Below are 18,694 nucleotides of genomic sequence, written 5' to 3'. Positions count from 1 at the left end.
GAAGCCTTAAAGGACCTTCTGTCCGATGTTCATTTTCTAAATGGACCCAACATCAGACCTCCTTATGGCGCTTTTCCATTGCATAGTGCCCCACGATTTGGTTTAGTTTGGGCCGGGTCAGCTTACTTTTGGGAGCTTTTCCACTGGGTGCAGTACGTAGTACCCAATACTTTTTTGATACCACCTTGATTGGTGTTCCAAGCGACCTGGGCTGATACCAAACTTGACGCGAAAACACTGTAGATCACTGATTGGTCTGAGAGAATCGGCACTACCAGCGTCATCGCTAAAAGATTAGCTTTACCTCAGTGCTAGCTTGCGCTGTCTCGAACAAACATGTTGTCATCTGTGCTCTGCTATAAGTTCCCAAACTCCCTTTTAGCGATGAAAAACATCCACAGGTTGAGAATCAGGGACACCATAACAGTTTTTTCCAAACTTGCAGTTTGTGACGGAACATTCGCGACGAGCACGTCAGCATTATATGCTTAAATGCAACTTCAATTTTAATTTTGTGGCGGACTGAGAAATAAATAAATGTATGGGAATGTACAACAACGCTCTCACTTGTATGATGTCACAGCAGTAGCGCAAATATAACGACACGCTTATAATCCCTCCCACTCCGAAGTGATACTAAACTCGATGGAAAAGCTAACCAAGCCAAAGTGAGGTGAGCTGACCTGACCCAAACTAAACTAAACCGTGGGGTACTATGCAATGGAAAAGCGCCATTAGTGTCCTAATCCGTGTGTTTAACCAAAGTATATTTTCAATACTCACACTCACACATTTATCAGATTTCAATTTCAACTAGAGTTCTCTGATGATTTAATTTATGTGTTTTGAATCAATATACCCACATCAATATACCAGCAACAGTGTCTAAATAGGGGGGGATTTTTAAACAGGCCACTTGCCCCTGGATCATTCGGCTTCAGCTCGAAGATAAACTGTCTGTCAGTTTTTCGCATTCACAGTCAAGGGTCGATTCAGCTCGACTCATGAATCAGAGTGATGCATTCTGGGGCCACGACTTGCATTGTAAATATTCAAAATGTTATGGGTACAGCAATAAGTTGTTACCACATCTCAGTTTATGTTCACATGTGTTTAATGTGAAACGTGTGTGTTTTAGAGTTTAATTATCCCCAGAAGACTCGTATAAGAAAAATTAGGACTAGAGACCATTACAACACACAAGGGTTTCATTAAACCAGGGTTGTAACAAAATTTCTCCCATGGAAATTGATGCTGTCAAATAATGGATATGTAATGGATCATTCCTGTCTATTCATGATGTCTTCATTTATCTGCTTTTAGTTTCGCTGTGCACTGCGGCAGCCATAGTTTATTGTTGTTTGTGTTTCATTAAATAGCTCTCTTCCTGTTTATAAGCCAGGCTATATATCTTTTAATCGAAAGATTGCAATTTTTAACAATTGAGAAGCTCAGATGCAAAAGGCGCTAAATACCACCTCCGTCAGAATTGACCGAATGCTCTCGTCTACAAATTATACGTTTATTAAATACTTTCACTTCAAATCCGCTTTATCGTGCCTCCTCAAACCATTTAAAAGTACAAGTTTGTTGGCAGAATCCATTTTTAAGAGTCTGATAAAAAAATGCTTATTTACTGAGCTCTTCAAATGTTTCACTGCATGTATATTTCTTAGTGAATGACCCCCACAGTAGTAATTTTGTTGCAGGATGAAAACAGAAATAAAAGTTTATTAAAGGCAATTATTTAAAGTGGTCCAACAAGAGGCTGGGCTCAAAACAAAATTGATATTATTGGTATTTACACTCAGGACCTAATTGCCTTTTATGCTTCTGCACAACTAAAATGAAGCCCAACAAGCAATTTTGCATTTTTAAAAGTCTGATAGCCCTTCAAACTCAGCCCAGACATCTAGACTAAAGCAAGGTAATTATGGGTTGTCTTTAAAAATATAACAGACATCTAATTATAGCCCAAAAAGAAATTAAATAAATAAATGAAACCAAACAATTACTGTTGACTTTGCTTACTTGATAGAATCTCGCAAGTTATTATGGCAAAAACAGCATGTACCCAAATTCAAGTTTATTTTGGCTAGAAGTGGGTTGGCACAGCTGGACTATATTGGGTCTATAAAGGTGAAATTGCTTGCTGGGAGATTACGTTGCATTAAAGGGACAGTTCACCGAATAATAAAATTTACCGCATGATTTACTCACCCTCAAGCCATCCGAGATACATATGACAATGTAAGCATTTGTTCTACTTTCATCTCACAGGCTGCAAAGGAATGTGGGATAACATAGCCTGCTGGCCATCGGCCAAAGTTGGAGAACATGTGGTGATCCCGTGTCCAAATTACTTCAGACACTTCTCTGATCACCATGAGGGTAAGTCGAAATTGCCATTCATTGATGAACTTCAGGAATAACGTGGTTATACCAGGCTTTGAGCATGAAAATTATTTCAGATACCGGAACAAATATGGTTAAAGGATGTGATGCCCCGGGATCCCTGTTTTAATATATACTACCATTCTTTACCAATAAGAAATGATAAAAAATTCAATATATACCATCTCCAGAAGCAGCTTTGAGATTTGTGTGGCTTGTATTGAGCTCCTGACATTTAGATACACTATTGAGATTTGGATTATTTTTGCGTTGTCACAGGTCATAGTTCACTAAACTTAAATCGACAAACGATTCACAAGCTTAACCTTTTGCAGGCTCTTGCATGCAACCTGCTCTTTCATTGCATTTGAATGAAAGTGAACATTTTGCTTTAGTCACAGCTGCTATACTTGTGATGCATTAATAGACCATTTAAATGCTTGAAGTTTATGTTCATTATAAATAGTCAAGTTTAGAGATATTTAATGTTTTAAGTTGTTCAATAGCTAATAATAACATGTACATTGATATAAGACTACTCTAAGCAAATTGGTTTGCTTGGTAGACTCTTAAATGAAGCTTTAATTTACAAACACATGAAATTGATTTTTTCCCTCTGGCGGAAATGATTTCAGATAGTATTTATAGCACATTTGTATTTATACTGTAGCATGACAGTCAGAGTTAGTAAGAAAATAATTTAGTTATTTCATACATCACTGGTCAAAGACAGTTTAAGTATTTTTTTAGATGATTTATATTATATAGTATATAAATGCAATATTGGTGACTGAGGTTTACATTTTATAAGCATATTGACTGTAGAGCGGCTGTGCTTAATGTGGAAAGAACAGGCAATCCATCAGGAGACAAATCAGACTCATCGATTGAGGGCCGTCAGGGGTTGTGTGCACAGACATTAGATCACACTTCTTTATCTGATAATTTAACTACTCATGTATTAAAAGTCTGGCAGCCCACCAAGTTCCCACCGGTCTCCCATCACTTATTTTGCTGCACAAAAGACTACAAATCAAACCCACTAAAAGTTATACATACTGTTAATCACGCCCACTATAAGTTACAAGTTATAACCACACCCACTGCAGATGTTTCAAATACATCACAGCACTTTCTAATTTTTCTATATGGTGCACCACTTTCTGTTTTGTTTTTCTTGACTTGGGGACAGAATTACTAAACAGGGCAAATTATCATGAAAGCACCAATTGGCAGTGGTAATATCTAAGGGTTATTTACTAAAAAAATCACAGGCGCAACAGCTGATTTCCATAATGACCAAAGCAATCTACTAAGAGCAGCGCAAATTAGTTCACAAAAGTTGATGCTCCTGCAGGTGCGGGTGATCTACTAACACCTGATACGCTTGAGGATAGGTGTCATTTACACTGGGGACATGTCCCCACCACTTTTTGAAATGGCTGATTTTGTCCCCACCACTTTTTGAAAGCCTTTGGTTAAAATATTCTGAAAAATCAAGCGAACCAAGAATTGTTAAAGGTGCAATTTGTAAGATATTTGCAGTAAAATGTCCAAAAACCACTAGGCCAGTGTTATATATTTTGTCCAGCTGATTACTATCAATATCTGTAATGTTTTCAACTACTTGTAAAACGTGAGAAAATCCTGTCAATGACGTTAATATCCACGTGACCCTTTGTCACCTCCTTTACTGACGTAAAAACCACATGACAACAGTGGCCGAGTTCGAAAAAATAAAATGGCGGCCAAGGAAGCGACTGGAGCACAAATTTAGTGTAAATAAAGGTATATTTTCACTTTTTACACATTTTATTTGCATTTCTAGCAAGAAATTAGTATTGTAGTTTTCAAAACTGTGATTAGTTATCACTAAGGCGCTCTCTGTTTATATTTCAAACACGCTGCCTTTGAAGTGCGTCCGAAAGCCTTTCTCTGAGCTGCCTTCATGCCTCCGAAGTCATTTCCTCAAGAGGCAGCGAGGCAACAAGCCTTGAGTTTTCGGACGCAGCCAGTGTCGTGGACAAATGCGGAACTATGCGTTAGCTCCTGTCGGGCTACGCGCTTGCTAATGGACTTATGGATTACTCTTTACCGTCTGCCGCTGGTTGTGTCAGCAAAGCTTCGGTAAGCGTACGGGCCAACAAAACGACCCAAGAAGAGTTTGGAACAAAATGAGAATAAGAATGAGGATCAATTTGTTGTTGCATTATCTGGATGGAGAGAGCTTCGCGACAACATTTAACTAGACAGAGATTCTGATCCTGCTTGTGTTTTATGCGATGGGTGAGTTGTTTTGATTCGTAACCCTTCAAAAAACGTGTGCTATTATATTGATCACAACATTAGTGTGTAGATTGTAATCAGCGCGTCTTCCCACATACGATATGCACATCAAGAGGTATTGTACAGCAATATAAATGGTCATTTTAAGACACTACACAATAAGATTTGTACTGTGAAAAATCATTGTAGATTGTAAGTTGAAAACTTAATTCTGTGATGTGTTAACCATCGAATTTGGACTAATACTGTAACATCTATGACTAACAATTTCGTTTTGAGCATCACATATAAACTTACATAATGAAATAAACGATGTCATCAAACACAACATTTATAAGACTTGATTACCTTAATATCCGTCAACGTGATTTCTCGTTCGCGTCTGATTGATGGCCATCAGCTGTTGAGTTAAAGACTACAAATCCCATAATTCCACGCTGCTTCAGAGCGTCATTAAACAACGTCATTGTTATTGATTTGATCTGGCACCATCCAGCAGCGCAGATAATACAAATTGCATCTTTAAAGGTTTATTTGCACAAAATAAAACATACAATGCAGTTTAAAACAATGTACATTGTCCAAAAAAATCCACTTTTTAAATGCCAATATCCTGGCCGGACCACTGTTGTCAGTGATATAAGTATTTGAAATGAAAATGATTTCTTAATCTATAGTGACATAGCACGGCCATTTTATGATTAATTGATATACATTTCTTACATACTGTTCCTTTAAATACTCTCCTCCCATAAATTTTGCGTCTGAAATGGAAACTCCTATGCATATGCAATAAGGTCAGTCGCAAAAATATTTAGACCACACCTTTTCATCTAATTATCCACTGCACGTCTTTATTAAATCCAGACAGTTGTTATTTAATGACAAAATTATGATTCGCGATGGCGGTAGCTGTTAGTTAATCTGGCCCTTGTTTTCTTTAACTCTTTCACCGCCAGCGTTTTTCTTAAAAGTTGCCAGCCAGCGCCAGCGTTTTTCATGATTTTCACCAAAGTTTAATGCCTTCCAGAAAATGTTCTTCTTTAAATATATAAACATACAATATACCAAATGAAAGAACAGACCAAAAAACCCCCGTTTCATCCTACCTTCAGTGGTTCTTTTGTAATCAGGTTTTGAATATGGGTAGGTTTCTGCAAAAACACCACATTTTGAGCAAAAAGCTGAGATAATTCCATTTTTGTGACGGACTTTTTATAGAGATCCCATTCAGAGCGATCTTTAAAACAGACACGGACATGCAGCCGCTTGCCATAGGGCAATACTTCCGGGTTTAAAAAGTTGCGGGAAAGACGGAATATCTCGTCATTGGCAGGGAAGCGTTTTCTCTTGATTGACGAGATATCTCGTCAATGGCGGCGAAGGAGTTAATACTTTAGTTTTGCCTTTCTTGATAGAAACACATTAAATATTGTCATTACTTAATTAATTCATACTCATTTTAAACTATGGAGGCCGCCATTATGTTTTCGCACCTAGTGCATTACTACTGTAAAAATTCCTTGTTGCCCTTAAATTTTTTTATTTAATCAACTTGAAATTTCAATCAATTTTAACTTTCTTGACTATTTAGGAGTTGCTATAAATTATAAAAATAGAGTTGAAATAACTTAAAGGGCCCCTAACATAGGTGTTTTTAGCTAAATAAAAACGTCAGTTTGGAGGCAAGGCATGCGCAGAAGGAATCGTCCGTGGAGCCAGAGGCGGAGCCGCGGTATCAAACTTCTGCCCATACGCTCGTGCGACCAATTCAATCATGCCAATCATAACGACACGCCCCATTTCTATAGCATCAAATTACTAGCTAAAATGAAACTTATCACAAAAATGAACACTTGAACATGTATCAGCGTGATAACAACTACTTGAAAGGACCAAAACCATCTTTCGGAAACTTTTATTGGAAGTGTAAATACATTTTTTATTTAGAGCAGAGTCCCATTCGTTTGAATGGAGAGGGCGGGGTTTATGACTTGTACTGCAGCCAGCCACCAGGGGGTGATCAAAGAGCCAGCGGTTTCACTTGTCAAAGGATATTACACAAAGAAGAATAGATGGATGTATATAATCTCATTTTCTGCTAGAAACCTATTTAAAAGTGAATTTTTTTTAGGTTGGGGGCTTTAAGCTAATTCAACTTTATTTTTATAATTGTTGCAACTCCTCACTAGTCAAAAAAGTTGAAAGTAATTGAAAATTCAAGTTGATTAAACTTAAAAATGTAGGTGCAACAATAAGGTTTTTTTCAGTGCCTCTGAGTGAAAAGTTTTTTTTAGTTTATCAAAATGACGTGTACTTTTTAAATTTCACATTCATATAGCCAACCCAAGTGTTAATCTATTAAGCTGTACATGTGTTTATAATCCTTTTTAGAAGTTGCTTATTAATTGCGCAAAGTTCCTCCATCAAACCTCATGAAAACGTCTTGAGCTTTATGTTATTTTTGCTTGAAGCAAATCAATATTCTAGTTTACTCCTAAAGTTTGATTAAATTAAATGTGCTGTATAGTCTCTCTCTTCTAAAAGACTGCATTGATGACTCATCCTATGCAGGTGTCTGAAGGACAGTTTTTTATAATTGCTAAGATTCAATGGCAATAAATCAGCCATAAACCATATTTCAATCATATAAATCATATTTCAACTATAAAATGAGCTTTTCCTCAAAGTTTAAAGACAGATGGTTTCTAAGCTTTAGTGATGTTGGTCTGGTAAGTGTGGTTTTAGTATGCAATTTACACAACTTATTTGGAGATGTTTGTTGTAGTCAAGGACAGTGCAGGAATGTGTCATCAAATTATTTTAATTCTGACATTATGATAGTCTTAGAGAATTTTATATGAGGAGCATCAAGTTACTATGCTTGTTTATAAATCACATGTTTTATAAAGCTCTTGGTTAAATAATGGTGTCGATAAGACGATTGTTATGGCTTCTTGCCAGAGCTGGGAGTTATATCACAATAGCTACTTTGAACATTAGTGTATGACAGACTGCCATCTAAATTGTTTGCAAAAGTGTGGAGTGAATACAAATTAGACAATCATACTGAAAGGCCATTTGCCTGCTATTTACAGTAGAAACCTTTAAACCTTGTTTCCTAATATAGTAAGAAAAACAAACCTCCTTTTCCTAAACAGGAAGATTAAAACATTGAATGACAGTTTTGGTTGAAAAAATATTAAAGGAACAGTCTGTAAGAAATTTATATCAATTAATCATAAAATGGCCCTGTTCTGTCACTAGACATTAATAAATCATTTTCATTTCAAATACTCACTGACAACAGTGGTCTGGACAGGATATTGTCATTTAAAAGTTGCAGCCCTCTATGTTTTCATGTTGTGTATTGGCCACCAAATGTGAGATTGAAGTACCAGTTTTGATCACAATCCTACATACTGTTCCTTTAAATACTTAATTATTAAGTTGTGTTCTGTATATGTTGTGTTGTGTATAAATGGGCTTTTCGTTTACAGTGTGTAGGGTCTATTAAAAGAAATTAAAACAAAATCATGTAAGGCATAAAAGATTCTGCTCCGAATTGTTACTCTGTTCTAAGATTAATATTTGTAAAGTAGAGAATATTCAATTTTCATATATCAAAATCTTAAAGGAAAACACCACTGTTTTTAAATATTTTACTATGTTCTTACCTCAACTTAGACAAATTAGTACATACCTATCTTTTTTCAATGCGTGCACTTAATCTTTGTGCAACGCGTTGTGAATGTATTAGCATTTAGCCTAGCCCAATTCATTCCTTAGGATCCAAACAGGGATAAATTTAGAAGCAATCGAACACTTCCATGTTTTCTCTATTTAAAGACTGTTACATGAGTAGTTACACGAGTAAGTATGGTGACACAAAATAAAACGTGGTGATTTTTAGGGGGATAAAAAATGAGAACTATATTGTATGACGGAAGAGCACTTAGTTTGCAGCACTTCTACCTCAGGCACAGTAATATTGATGGAAGTTTTAGCATGGGGGGAGTAGTCAGGAGTGATGATGTTACTGCACGCCAGTGTTGTTTTTGGCAGCCCTTTTAGTTTTAGTCCTGTGCTGCGTCCGAAACCGCCTACTACATACTATTTAGTACGCAAAAAGCAGTAGGCGAGGCGAGTAGTATGTCCGAATACATAGTATTCGAAAAACAGTATGCGAAAAGTACCCGGATGACCTACTACTTCCGGTTAGATTTTGCAGTGTTCATCCGATGTACGCTTCACTATCCCATGCTGCCCCGGCAGAGGAGTTATCCAATGAAGAAGAAGAGGCACGCGGCTGTTTTCGCGCTGAAATGACACAACGTGATGACGACGTATGTCACGTGATGTAACAACATGGCGGATGTAGTACGTCCGAATCTCATTCATACTACCAGGATTCATACTATACAGTACCTACTGTTTTAACGTCAAGTAAGTAGGTACTTCATCTAATTCAGTACCTACTATACAGTATGCGGTTTCGGACGCAGCCTTAGTCTTTTGGACGAAAATGCTTTTTAGTATTAGTCACATTTTAGTCACTTCGTTGTTTCCGTTTATTGGCGTCACCGCCACAGTCCTTCGAACTTGCCGCAGGTGTGTTGTTGTTGTGTGAAATCTGGTGCCCGTGCACGGCATGGCAGCAGCCGGGTGGTGGGGGTACCCAAAACAAGGATAGGAAGCGGCAGCATTGCTGATACTTTTTAGCTAAAAACATACAGATTTTACGCAAAATAGGCAGAAATGACATTCATTGTGAACGTCAGACTTATAATCATTTTCGTTTCGTCTCTTCAACGAAAACTCGAAAGCGTCTTGTCATGTTTTCGTCACCCTAGAGCCATTTTCAGGTAGTCATCGTCGCGTTAGCGTCATAAAAAAAGGTGCATCAATGAAATCATTTCAATATCGTCATCGTTGACGAAAACAACACTGCTGTGCGCCGAGGTCGAAGTGCTGCAAACTAAGTGCTATTTCGTCAAACAATATAGTTCAAATTTTTACCCCCTTAAAAAATTTGCACGTTTTATTTTGTGCCACCATACTTACTTAGGTGTTAGATGGACCTTTGAATATTAGTGAATATTAGTGATCACAAGCTACCAGTCTGATAGAAGGATACAGAGCCTTCACTTAACACAGCCGTTTAAATTGACAGTGACGTTTGTAGGCTGAAGTCTTTCTTCTTCTTCTTTAAGCCTTTACATTCCCTTCAAAACATAGGCCATTGATGAATCGCCTCCATCCCCGCCTGTCTTGGGTCATCTTTTCAAGCAGTTGCCACGTCAGCCCCTCCTTCTTAATCTCTTGCTCTGTGCTTCTCCTCCAGGTGTTCTTGGGACGACCTCTTCCTCGTTTGCCTTGTGGGTTCCATGTCAGTGCCTGTTTGGTTATTGCAATTTTGTTTCTTCTCATTGTATGCCCAATCCAGATCCACTTTCTCCTTTTTATCTGTATTTCTATTGATTCCTGGTTGGTGAGTTCCCAAAGCTTGATGTTGTTTATTGTGTTTGGCCAGAAGATCCCAAGGATACGTCTAAGGCAGTGGTTCATGAAAGTCTGCAGCTTAATAATGATGGTAGTATTGTTCTTCCATGTTTCTGATCCGTACAACAGTACGGATTTAACATTGGAGTTGAAGATTTTTAGCTTTGTCCTGAGAGAGATATTTTTTGTTTTCCAGATCTTGATTAGTATGTTGAATGCTGCTCTAGCTTTTCCGATTCTCGTCGTTACGTCTTCTTCTGACCCACCATCCACAGCTATCACACTTCCCAGGTAGGTAAATTTTTCGACCTCTTCGAGAGAGTGGCCTGCGAGTTTTATGGTATTCATGTTTTTGTTGTTTATCCGCATGATTTTGGTTTTTGGCCCATTTATTTTGAGTCCAAGCTCAGCAGCAGTTGTTTCCAGCTGTGTTGTCTTGTCCTGCATCTGTTGGTATGTATGTGAGAGCAGTGCAATGTCATCCGCGAAGTCTAGATCATCAAGTTGTTCCGTCAGACTCCACTGAATGCCATTCTTTTTATTGTTGGTTGTTTGTTTCATAATCCAATCTATACATAAGAGGAAGAGGAATGGAGACAGAAGGCAGCCCTGTCTTACACCCGTGAGCACTTTGATCTTTTCATATGTAACTCCCTGTTGGTGAACTTGGCAATGCATACCCTGGTATGTGTTCTTGATGATGTTTACATACTTTGGAGGGATGCCATAGTGCGCCATGAGTTTCCACAGTAGCACACGGTCTACACTGTCAAATGCCTTTTCAAAGTCAATGAAATTGACATATACAGGGGTGTTCCATTCTATGGACTGCTCGATGATAATCCTGAGAGTGGCAGTTTGGTCACTGCATGATCTTCCGTTCCGAAAGCCAGCCTGGTTCTCTTTCACTCTTTCATCAACCCCCTTCCGCAATCTCTCCAAGATAATAAGATTGAACACTTTTCCGGGTGTTGATAACAGCATGATTCCTCTGTAGTTATTACACTCCCTGAGGTCTCCTTTCTTGGGTACAATTGCAATGAGGCCATCCTTCCAATCCATTGGTATAATCTCTTCCTCCCATATCTGTCTGATCAGCTGGTGCAGCATTGTAGTTGAGGTTTCTAGAGCAGCTTGTAGTGCCTCTGCAGGTATTTCATCTGGCCCTTCCGCCTTGCCACGGCGCAAACCCTTTATTGCCTTCTTTATTTCCGATCTTGTTGGGGGATTGCAGTTTATCTCCAGCATCTTGTCAGCTGGTGGGATCTCTATCATCCGAGCAGGGGGCTGTCTGTTGAGCCGTTCCCTGAAGTGCTCCGTCCATCTTTTCTGTTGTTCTTCCTGGGTTGTCAGGAGTTGCCCCTGTTTGTTGCGGATCTGTGTGTTTGTCCGCCTGAACTTGCCTGCTAGTTTCTTTGTGATCAGGTATAGATCCTTTAGGTTGTTTTTAGAAGCTGCAACCTCTGCTTGCTGTGCCAAGTCTTCTATGTAGTTTCTTTTGTCTCGTTTAGCACTTTTTTTCACTTCCTTGTTTGCAGCTTCATACTCTCTATGGGCTGCCATCTTTTGCGTTCGTGTTTTGCAGTTATTGTGTTTTTGTTTTTAACCTTCCGTTCTTCTATTCTTTTCAGTGTTTCTGTTGACAACCACGGTTTATGGTTTATTTTCTTTCTCCCCAACACTTCTGAACAGGACTCCTTCCATATGTTTTTAAGGTATTTCCAATGCTCCTCTATTGTTGTTTGGTTTTCTTCTTGCAGGGCTTGGAACCTTTTCTGTACAGTGGTTTGGTAAATTTCAGTTGTTCCTATGTCCTGGAAGAGCTGGATGTTGAATTTGACTCTACGGTCACAGTGGTTGTTGCAGCGCTTCAGCTTCAGTTGTATTTTTGCTGTCAGGAGGTGGTGGTCTGACCCGGCATCTGCTCCCCTCTTTACTCTTACATCTAAGAGAGAGCGTCTGAACTTCCTATTTATGCATATGTGGTCGATTTGGTTTTCAGTAATGTGGTCAGGTGATACCCAAGTGGCTTTGTGGATGGGTTTGTGGGGGAAGAGTGTTCCTCCTATGACCAAGTTGTTATCTGCACAGACGTCTGCAAAGATTTCTCCATTTTCGTTCATGGAACCAATTCCTTGTTTTCCCATTACTAGATGGTATCCACTGTTGTCCATTCCCACCTTTGCATTCATGTCTCCCATGAGCACAGTGATGTCTCTTATTGGTCTGGTCTGGAGTATCTGTTTCAGTTGATTGTAGAAGTTGTCCTTTGATTCCTTATCTGCATTGTTTGTGGGTGCATAGCATTGTATGACTTGTAGCTTTATTCTTTTCTGTGTAGTTTGAAAACTTGCCGTGATGATTCTGGAATTGATTGGCTCCCAACTGATGAGGGACCTCTGTGCTTCTTTGGAGAGCATAAATGCTACTCCCTCCGTGTGTGATGCCTTATCATCCATGTGTCCAGAGTATAATATGGACTCCCCACTTGCCAGTCTGACTTCACCTGTCTGTATCCATCTGGTTTCACACAGACCGAGGACAGAGATCTTGTACCTCCTCATCTCTTCTGCAATGGCTGACGTTTTTCCTGCTTGGTACATTGTCCTGATGTTCCAGGTTGCGATGTTAATAGGTTGCCTAGAAGATAGAAGATTCCGTTGCACCCTCTCCCTAAGGTTTTCAGTATGCGCCTTCATAGTCTCTTCGGCATGTCTTTCTGAAGAGTCTTCATCTTCTATGCTACAGGGTTTTTTACTTTCCATCAATGTTTCAGTAATCATTTTTATCCACGACACGGGGGATTGGCCCATGTGCTTCACCAGAGCCCTGTTAGTCAGCCTTACCTGCTTCCACCTCTCACGACAAGGACGTAGGGATGGACTTTGAGAGGCTGAAGTAACATTAATTATTAAATCAGAAAAAATCCAAAGTGCTCAAAAATAGCTGAAAAAATTTTAGTTTGGGAAAAATTAGTTTGGTGCTCTTTGGTGTAGGGTATACTAAACGTGAAAAAAAGGGGAATCCAAGGCACTCTTCATATATCAAAAGGTAAAAAGCCTTTATTTAAATATGGCTATAACATTAAAAACATGGCAGTAACCTAAGGTTACTGCCATGTTTTTAATGTTATAGCCATATTTAAATAAAGGCTTTTTACCTTTTGATATATGAAGAGTGCCTTGGATTCCCCTTTTTTTAACATTAATTATTGATTGAAATCGTTGAGAAGATGAAGATCCAATTTTGTTACCTGCAACATAAATCACAGTTGTTAGCCACCAAGAGACAGACATCAACAAGGTACTTACCGTATCACAGAACAGTGGGTGGTGCGGGAATGTGTTGAGATCAGGATGGATCTGGTGTTGCACTAACAATATTGTCTGGATATAGGAGGTTTATTCAGTAATTCGCATAAGCCCAAGATTTTTAGACAGAAGTATAGTTTTTGCCTATTGCTTACACACTTTTTGCAAAATTTGGCTCATTATGTCAAAACTCTACACACAAGGCACACAGACATAGCACTTGGAGATTAACAACTCACATCCATGCCAAAATGAAACACTGCAATCAAAACTTAGCACTCCTTTCTAAAAATGAAATTCTTGTAACAAAACCATACACACAAGCACCATTTGGATTACTCTTTCATATCACCAGCAACACACTGATCCGCTTTATATATAACACTGCAGTCTTTGTGGTTTTATTTTTATCGTGGTTTTCTTGGACTCAGTCTTTGGTGAAACTCAAGGGTAGATTTGTTGGGAGATATATTTGTTTGTTTGGATTTGTTCAGTAATCAAACAAGAGTTTTTGCCTTAAAAAAACATTCTTAAAGGAATAAAGAAAAATAGAACCACAAGTCATCACATTTAGCCACAAAACAAAAGTAAAAAACAAAACAAATACTGGATAAACTGCTATTGTGGGGAAAAACACACTTGTTTTGTGTTTGTGTGCGCATGTATGTGTGTGGTGGGGGCCTGGGGGGTCTTATGGATCCCTCCTTCTGTTCGGATCTGGCAACAAGACCTCGTCGACATCACAGGCGACTTCACAGCACTACTCATTTTTGAATAGTACTGTACAGTAATACTGTAATATGATACAGAATCATGTGGCGCATGCGGTGGGTGCAGGAGTAGAGACTTGAAGATGTGCCTGTTCTCCAGTCGGAATGTTCTTAGTATTGACGCTACTGTGTAGCAACTGAGTTTAGGGTGGACTCTTTGCCCAGCCTCCCTCATAGATAGGCCATGATTTATGACATGGTCCACCAGAGTAGCCCTGATGTCATCCGATACACGTCTCCGCACTGGTCCTCGTCTTTGTCCTCTTCCATGTCCATGTCCAACTCCTCTCTCTCTTTGTCCTCATCTTACTCTTACTCGCATTGCCTCCATGCTTGCAAAGTTCTCAGAATGTCTTACCTGAGGCCTATTTATAGTGCTAAGACTCAGACCGATTGGTGTTCTGTTTTCTGTACAAGTGTATTCAGGTGTGTATGTAAGTGCCTATAATTGCCAGATGACTTTTGCATTTTGAACAGAGTGTTTTCTCAATGATAATAGGTGATTTCGTTTTTGAAAAATGTGTCTAATGTAAGTAAACGTGTGTAGTGTTTGGCAATAAGTGTGCTACAGAATTGCAAACAAAGTGCAAAGTTGACAATGTGTTTAAGCTATGGTTACACTGTGTTTAAGCATATGCTACAAGAAGTTTAGGTATTGAGGCTTTGGTCTAAGCATTCGGATTTAGTGTGTAAGCAATAGGCAAAAACTGTAATACACTGCTGTGTTTAGAACATAAAAGTTTTTCAGCAAATAAGTTAACTAGCCATGTAAACAGCTTTACATTTATAAATTTTGCACAGAGTGCATAGCTTAAAGTGCATTCAGTTTATACATTTTTTGTTTTGTTTATAAGTATTAAGTTACTTCCAGAGACACACAAAATCTAATCCTCTCAAGGTCCAATGGAATAAAGTGTGAGGATGGATGTGTGTGTGTGTGTGTGTGTATGTGTGTGTGTGTGTGTGTGTGTGTGTGTGTGTGTGTGAGGATGGATGTGTGTGTGTGTGTGTGTGTGTGTGTGTGTGTGTGTGTGTGTGTGTGTGTGCGTGCGTGCGTGCGTGCGTGCGTGCGTGCGTGCGTGCGTGCGTGCGTGCGTGCGTGCGTGCGTGCGTGCGTGCGTGCGTGCGTGTGTGTGTGATTATTGTGAGACGGTTGGGGATAACCTAAAACCATGAGTTAACATAAAATGACATATAATCTCTATACATCTAGGCTATAATCTTGTTGTTTATTAGCTGTGTAATAATTACTTACAGTCTCCTGTGCTTTAGATGTTGTGTGTTTTTTTATTTTGGAACGAGAATTGAGCAACATAAATAAAGCCTGTCAGGTAGCATGAAGTCAAGTAGATTTCACACATGACAGTTTTCATATTGTTTTAGATAATGTCATTCAGCATTGATTTATTGTGATCTGAAAGTTAGATTAGATTTCTCAAGATGTTTTGCAATGGAAAAATGTATTCTGTTTCTTCTTGCCATCTATTCTGATTATGTTCTTCAAGCTTTGATTGAGATTACTCTGCGGTTGGCTTGTGAGAGTATAAAAAGACGAATGGGTGATTCTCGCGAAATTACACTTATAATGTGTCATGAAACATTTTAATAATAAAAGTAAATGCTATCAAAATAAAAAGCATACAGTTACAAACATCTCTTCATGTACTATTTTGACTATTTTCGCCCCACAAATAGGCAACCCGGCAAGGATGTCGGTTAGTAGACACGCTCCTTACTACTGATTGGCTATAAGTGTGTTTTGGTAGTCAGCCCGTCTCCTTTTCCAAAGCGTTTTTCAAACATTGTGCACTCCGCCTTTAAGGGGAACATTTTCATTACCGCAACGTGTCCATGACTGGGTTCTTTGACATGGAAAATGTATAATTAAAAAATCTCAAAAATAAAAAGCTTCAATGCATGTTATACTATAAACATTTACAGTAAAGAAACATGTGGTATTTGGTGATCATTCATTGGTAAATGTAGAGACAATAATAAGGAATATAAATGTGTCCAAGATCAATTTTCTCATCCTCCGCAACAATTTTTAATCATTGTTTAAGTCCTCAAGGAACTAACATTTAAAAAAATTTGTTGGAAGGGACATAATTGACTGTGACACTTAAGATGGCTACCAGGTAACCAGTTCTTATTTTTTCTCTCCAGATATAAGTTGAAATTTTGTTTGTCATAGTATCTAGTAACTTTTTAGTTCTCATTACCGAAACATGAGTTTCTAAATGCATATATTTAATGTAATATGTTGTGGTAATTATATTTTTTATAATGATAACTAAAAAATTTAAATAATTCTACAGGAAATAATTTTATTTAAATATTAAATATTTTAAGTCTGGATTTCGTGAGGATCACCCAGATATTTTATTTTCTATATTTTATTTATCATTTTATTTAATTTTTATTGCTAGTAAATGTCCAAATCATACAAACCAGCATTCCTAAATTCTTTTGCAAAGCTTATATTAAAAACAATAGAAAATAAAACTTGTTTATACCCAATGTGCTCAAATAATATTTAGTTTGATGCCTTGACGTTGATGATTAACAAAACCAATGTAAATTTTGTCATCAGAATAATACGTGTGCACTGTACGTGGTTCGCCTGATTAGTGTAACCGCGCATACTTTGCGTCGAATGTGTGTAACATGTACGATTCAAATAAACTATGCTTTCGACCATGTGCATACATTCGTGTACACGTAAAAAACAACCTATACTCGAGGCTTTACTGTCCATCTCACACCCTTGACATCCCGTTGGCTGTTTACTATTATCAGCTTTTTAAAGTACATTCTCAAACTGATCAATGTACATGTATACATGTAAAGTAAGGAACAAAAAAACTGAAAACCATAATGACAAAACAAATCACAATGTCCTTATACATATTAATAGTCCTAATACCTGTACATAATGTTTACAATAGCTACGTTCATAAGTTGAATAGATAAGAAACAGAAGTCTTGGATTTGCTTCTTGCATTTCACAGGCACTGATGGGTCACAAACACTATGCAAAACAGACTGAAAGATCAGAAAAATGGTTTTGTTTTTGGATGACGTTATGTACAGATTTATGGTGTTTACCTGATCCCTGCTCTAACTAAACTTCCCAGGGTGAGTCAAGGGCCAAATCTAGACATAACAACAGCCAATTTATTTTTAACAAGGGACAGAACAAGCTGATCTTTTTGCAAGTTTTCCCTTGTTGATGATCCCCTTCTGTTTTACAAGGTTCACATTCAATCCAAATGAATATTGTGATATGCCACTTGAGTTAAGGGTATGGGGGACAAACTTCATGTAATTGGCCCTCAAAAGTTTATTTAGTATCAAGGCTTTCTAACAGCTGGAAACAGGCCATATACAGCACTGGACGTTATAGACATTTTAATATACAGTACAGTGGAAGTCACTGCTTTGCTTGTTGTGGCTTGATCAAGCTGGGAAAGGAATTTTTTGTTTTTTACAAGTATGTTTCAATTTGAGAGCACCATCGTGTGCCTCTGTTCACTCTTTATTTTTGTACATGCTATTGAGTGTTCACATAACCGGTGTATTGAAGAATAAACCTCAGAACTTCACATGGAGAATCATTCATCTACATTCATTATAATTCAAGCCCGAGTGAAATTGATTGGCTTGTTTTTGGTCAATACGTGCTATTGTAACACGGGGTTGTCTATGAATGAATTTATTACTCCGTGCCCTCCCTATTGAAGTCTACAGAATGTATATTTAACTCGGATGAAAGAAATATGTTGTCATTGAATGAGCCATCATTGCGGAATATCCAGACACATACTCCTTAAATGTATCGCTTTTTTTCTAAACCTAGTTATTGATTTTGGTGCACTGAATCCAGGTTAAATTCTTAGAATCAACTCTGAAATCTAGCATTTTTTTAAACTCTTTTAATCCAAAAACAGTTGTTTTTGAGTTAATTTCGCAACAGGTATACAGGCTACTTCCCAGTTCACAAACACAAAGCTTTCTATAATATTAAAAGGTAAACAAACGCTTGCTTATGTTAAAGGTAGGGTACCACATTTTGAAAAATGCTAACGGTAGCCGACTAGCAATGAAATCACGATCCCGCCCTCCATTCAAATCGCCATCCAAAGTCATGCCTCTTTCAAAACACATGAACATGCACAGATCAGATGGTCACATCTCATGTCTCATTCACCAGTGAGAAAACTTTGTACTTATTGAAAAACATTACCAAAATAACCAACATAAACAACTGGTTTACATCAGAATTAGTTAAAGCACACTTTCGGTTGTGTAGACATAGTAACTATATTGTTACGGTAATTCGTAAACAAACACAAATTTCATAAGCAACACAATGTTTCATCAAAGTAGAATATCTGAATCCATCTCAATACAAACACAAACATATTGCGT

At 38.0% G+C, this 18,694-nt stretch overlaps 1 protein-coding gene across 3 annotated transcripts in view; it reads left to right on the top strand.

Annotated features, from left to right (window-relative positions):
* vipr1b (vasoactive intestinal peptide receptor 1b) overlaps positions 1 to 18,694 on the top strand; it is a 118,345-nt gene that overhangs the window by 65,342 nt on the left and 34,309 nt on the right. For all 3 annotated transcript variants that reach the window (XM_055182247.2, XM_055182249.2, XM_055182246.2), the window contains one exon: positions 2,281 to 2,391. In XM_055182247.2, the coding sequence (XP_055038222.2) occupies positions 2,281 to 2,391 (111 nt within the window). The remainder of the gene's footprint in view (positions 1 to 2,280; positions 2,392 to 18,694) is intronic.

Source organism: Misgurnus anguillicaudatus, chromosome 25 (assembly GCF_027580225.2).
Source record: "Misgurnus anguillicaudatus chromosome 25, ASM2758022v2, whole genome shotgun sequence".
NCBI lineage: Eukaryota > Metazoa > Chordata > Actinopteri > Cypriniformes > Cobitidae > Misgurnus > Misgurnus anguillicaudatus.
This window is presented reverse-complemented; position numbering and strand designations above follow the sequence as displayed.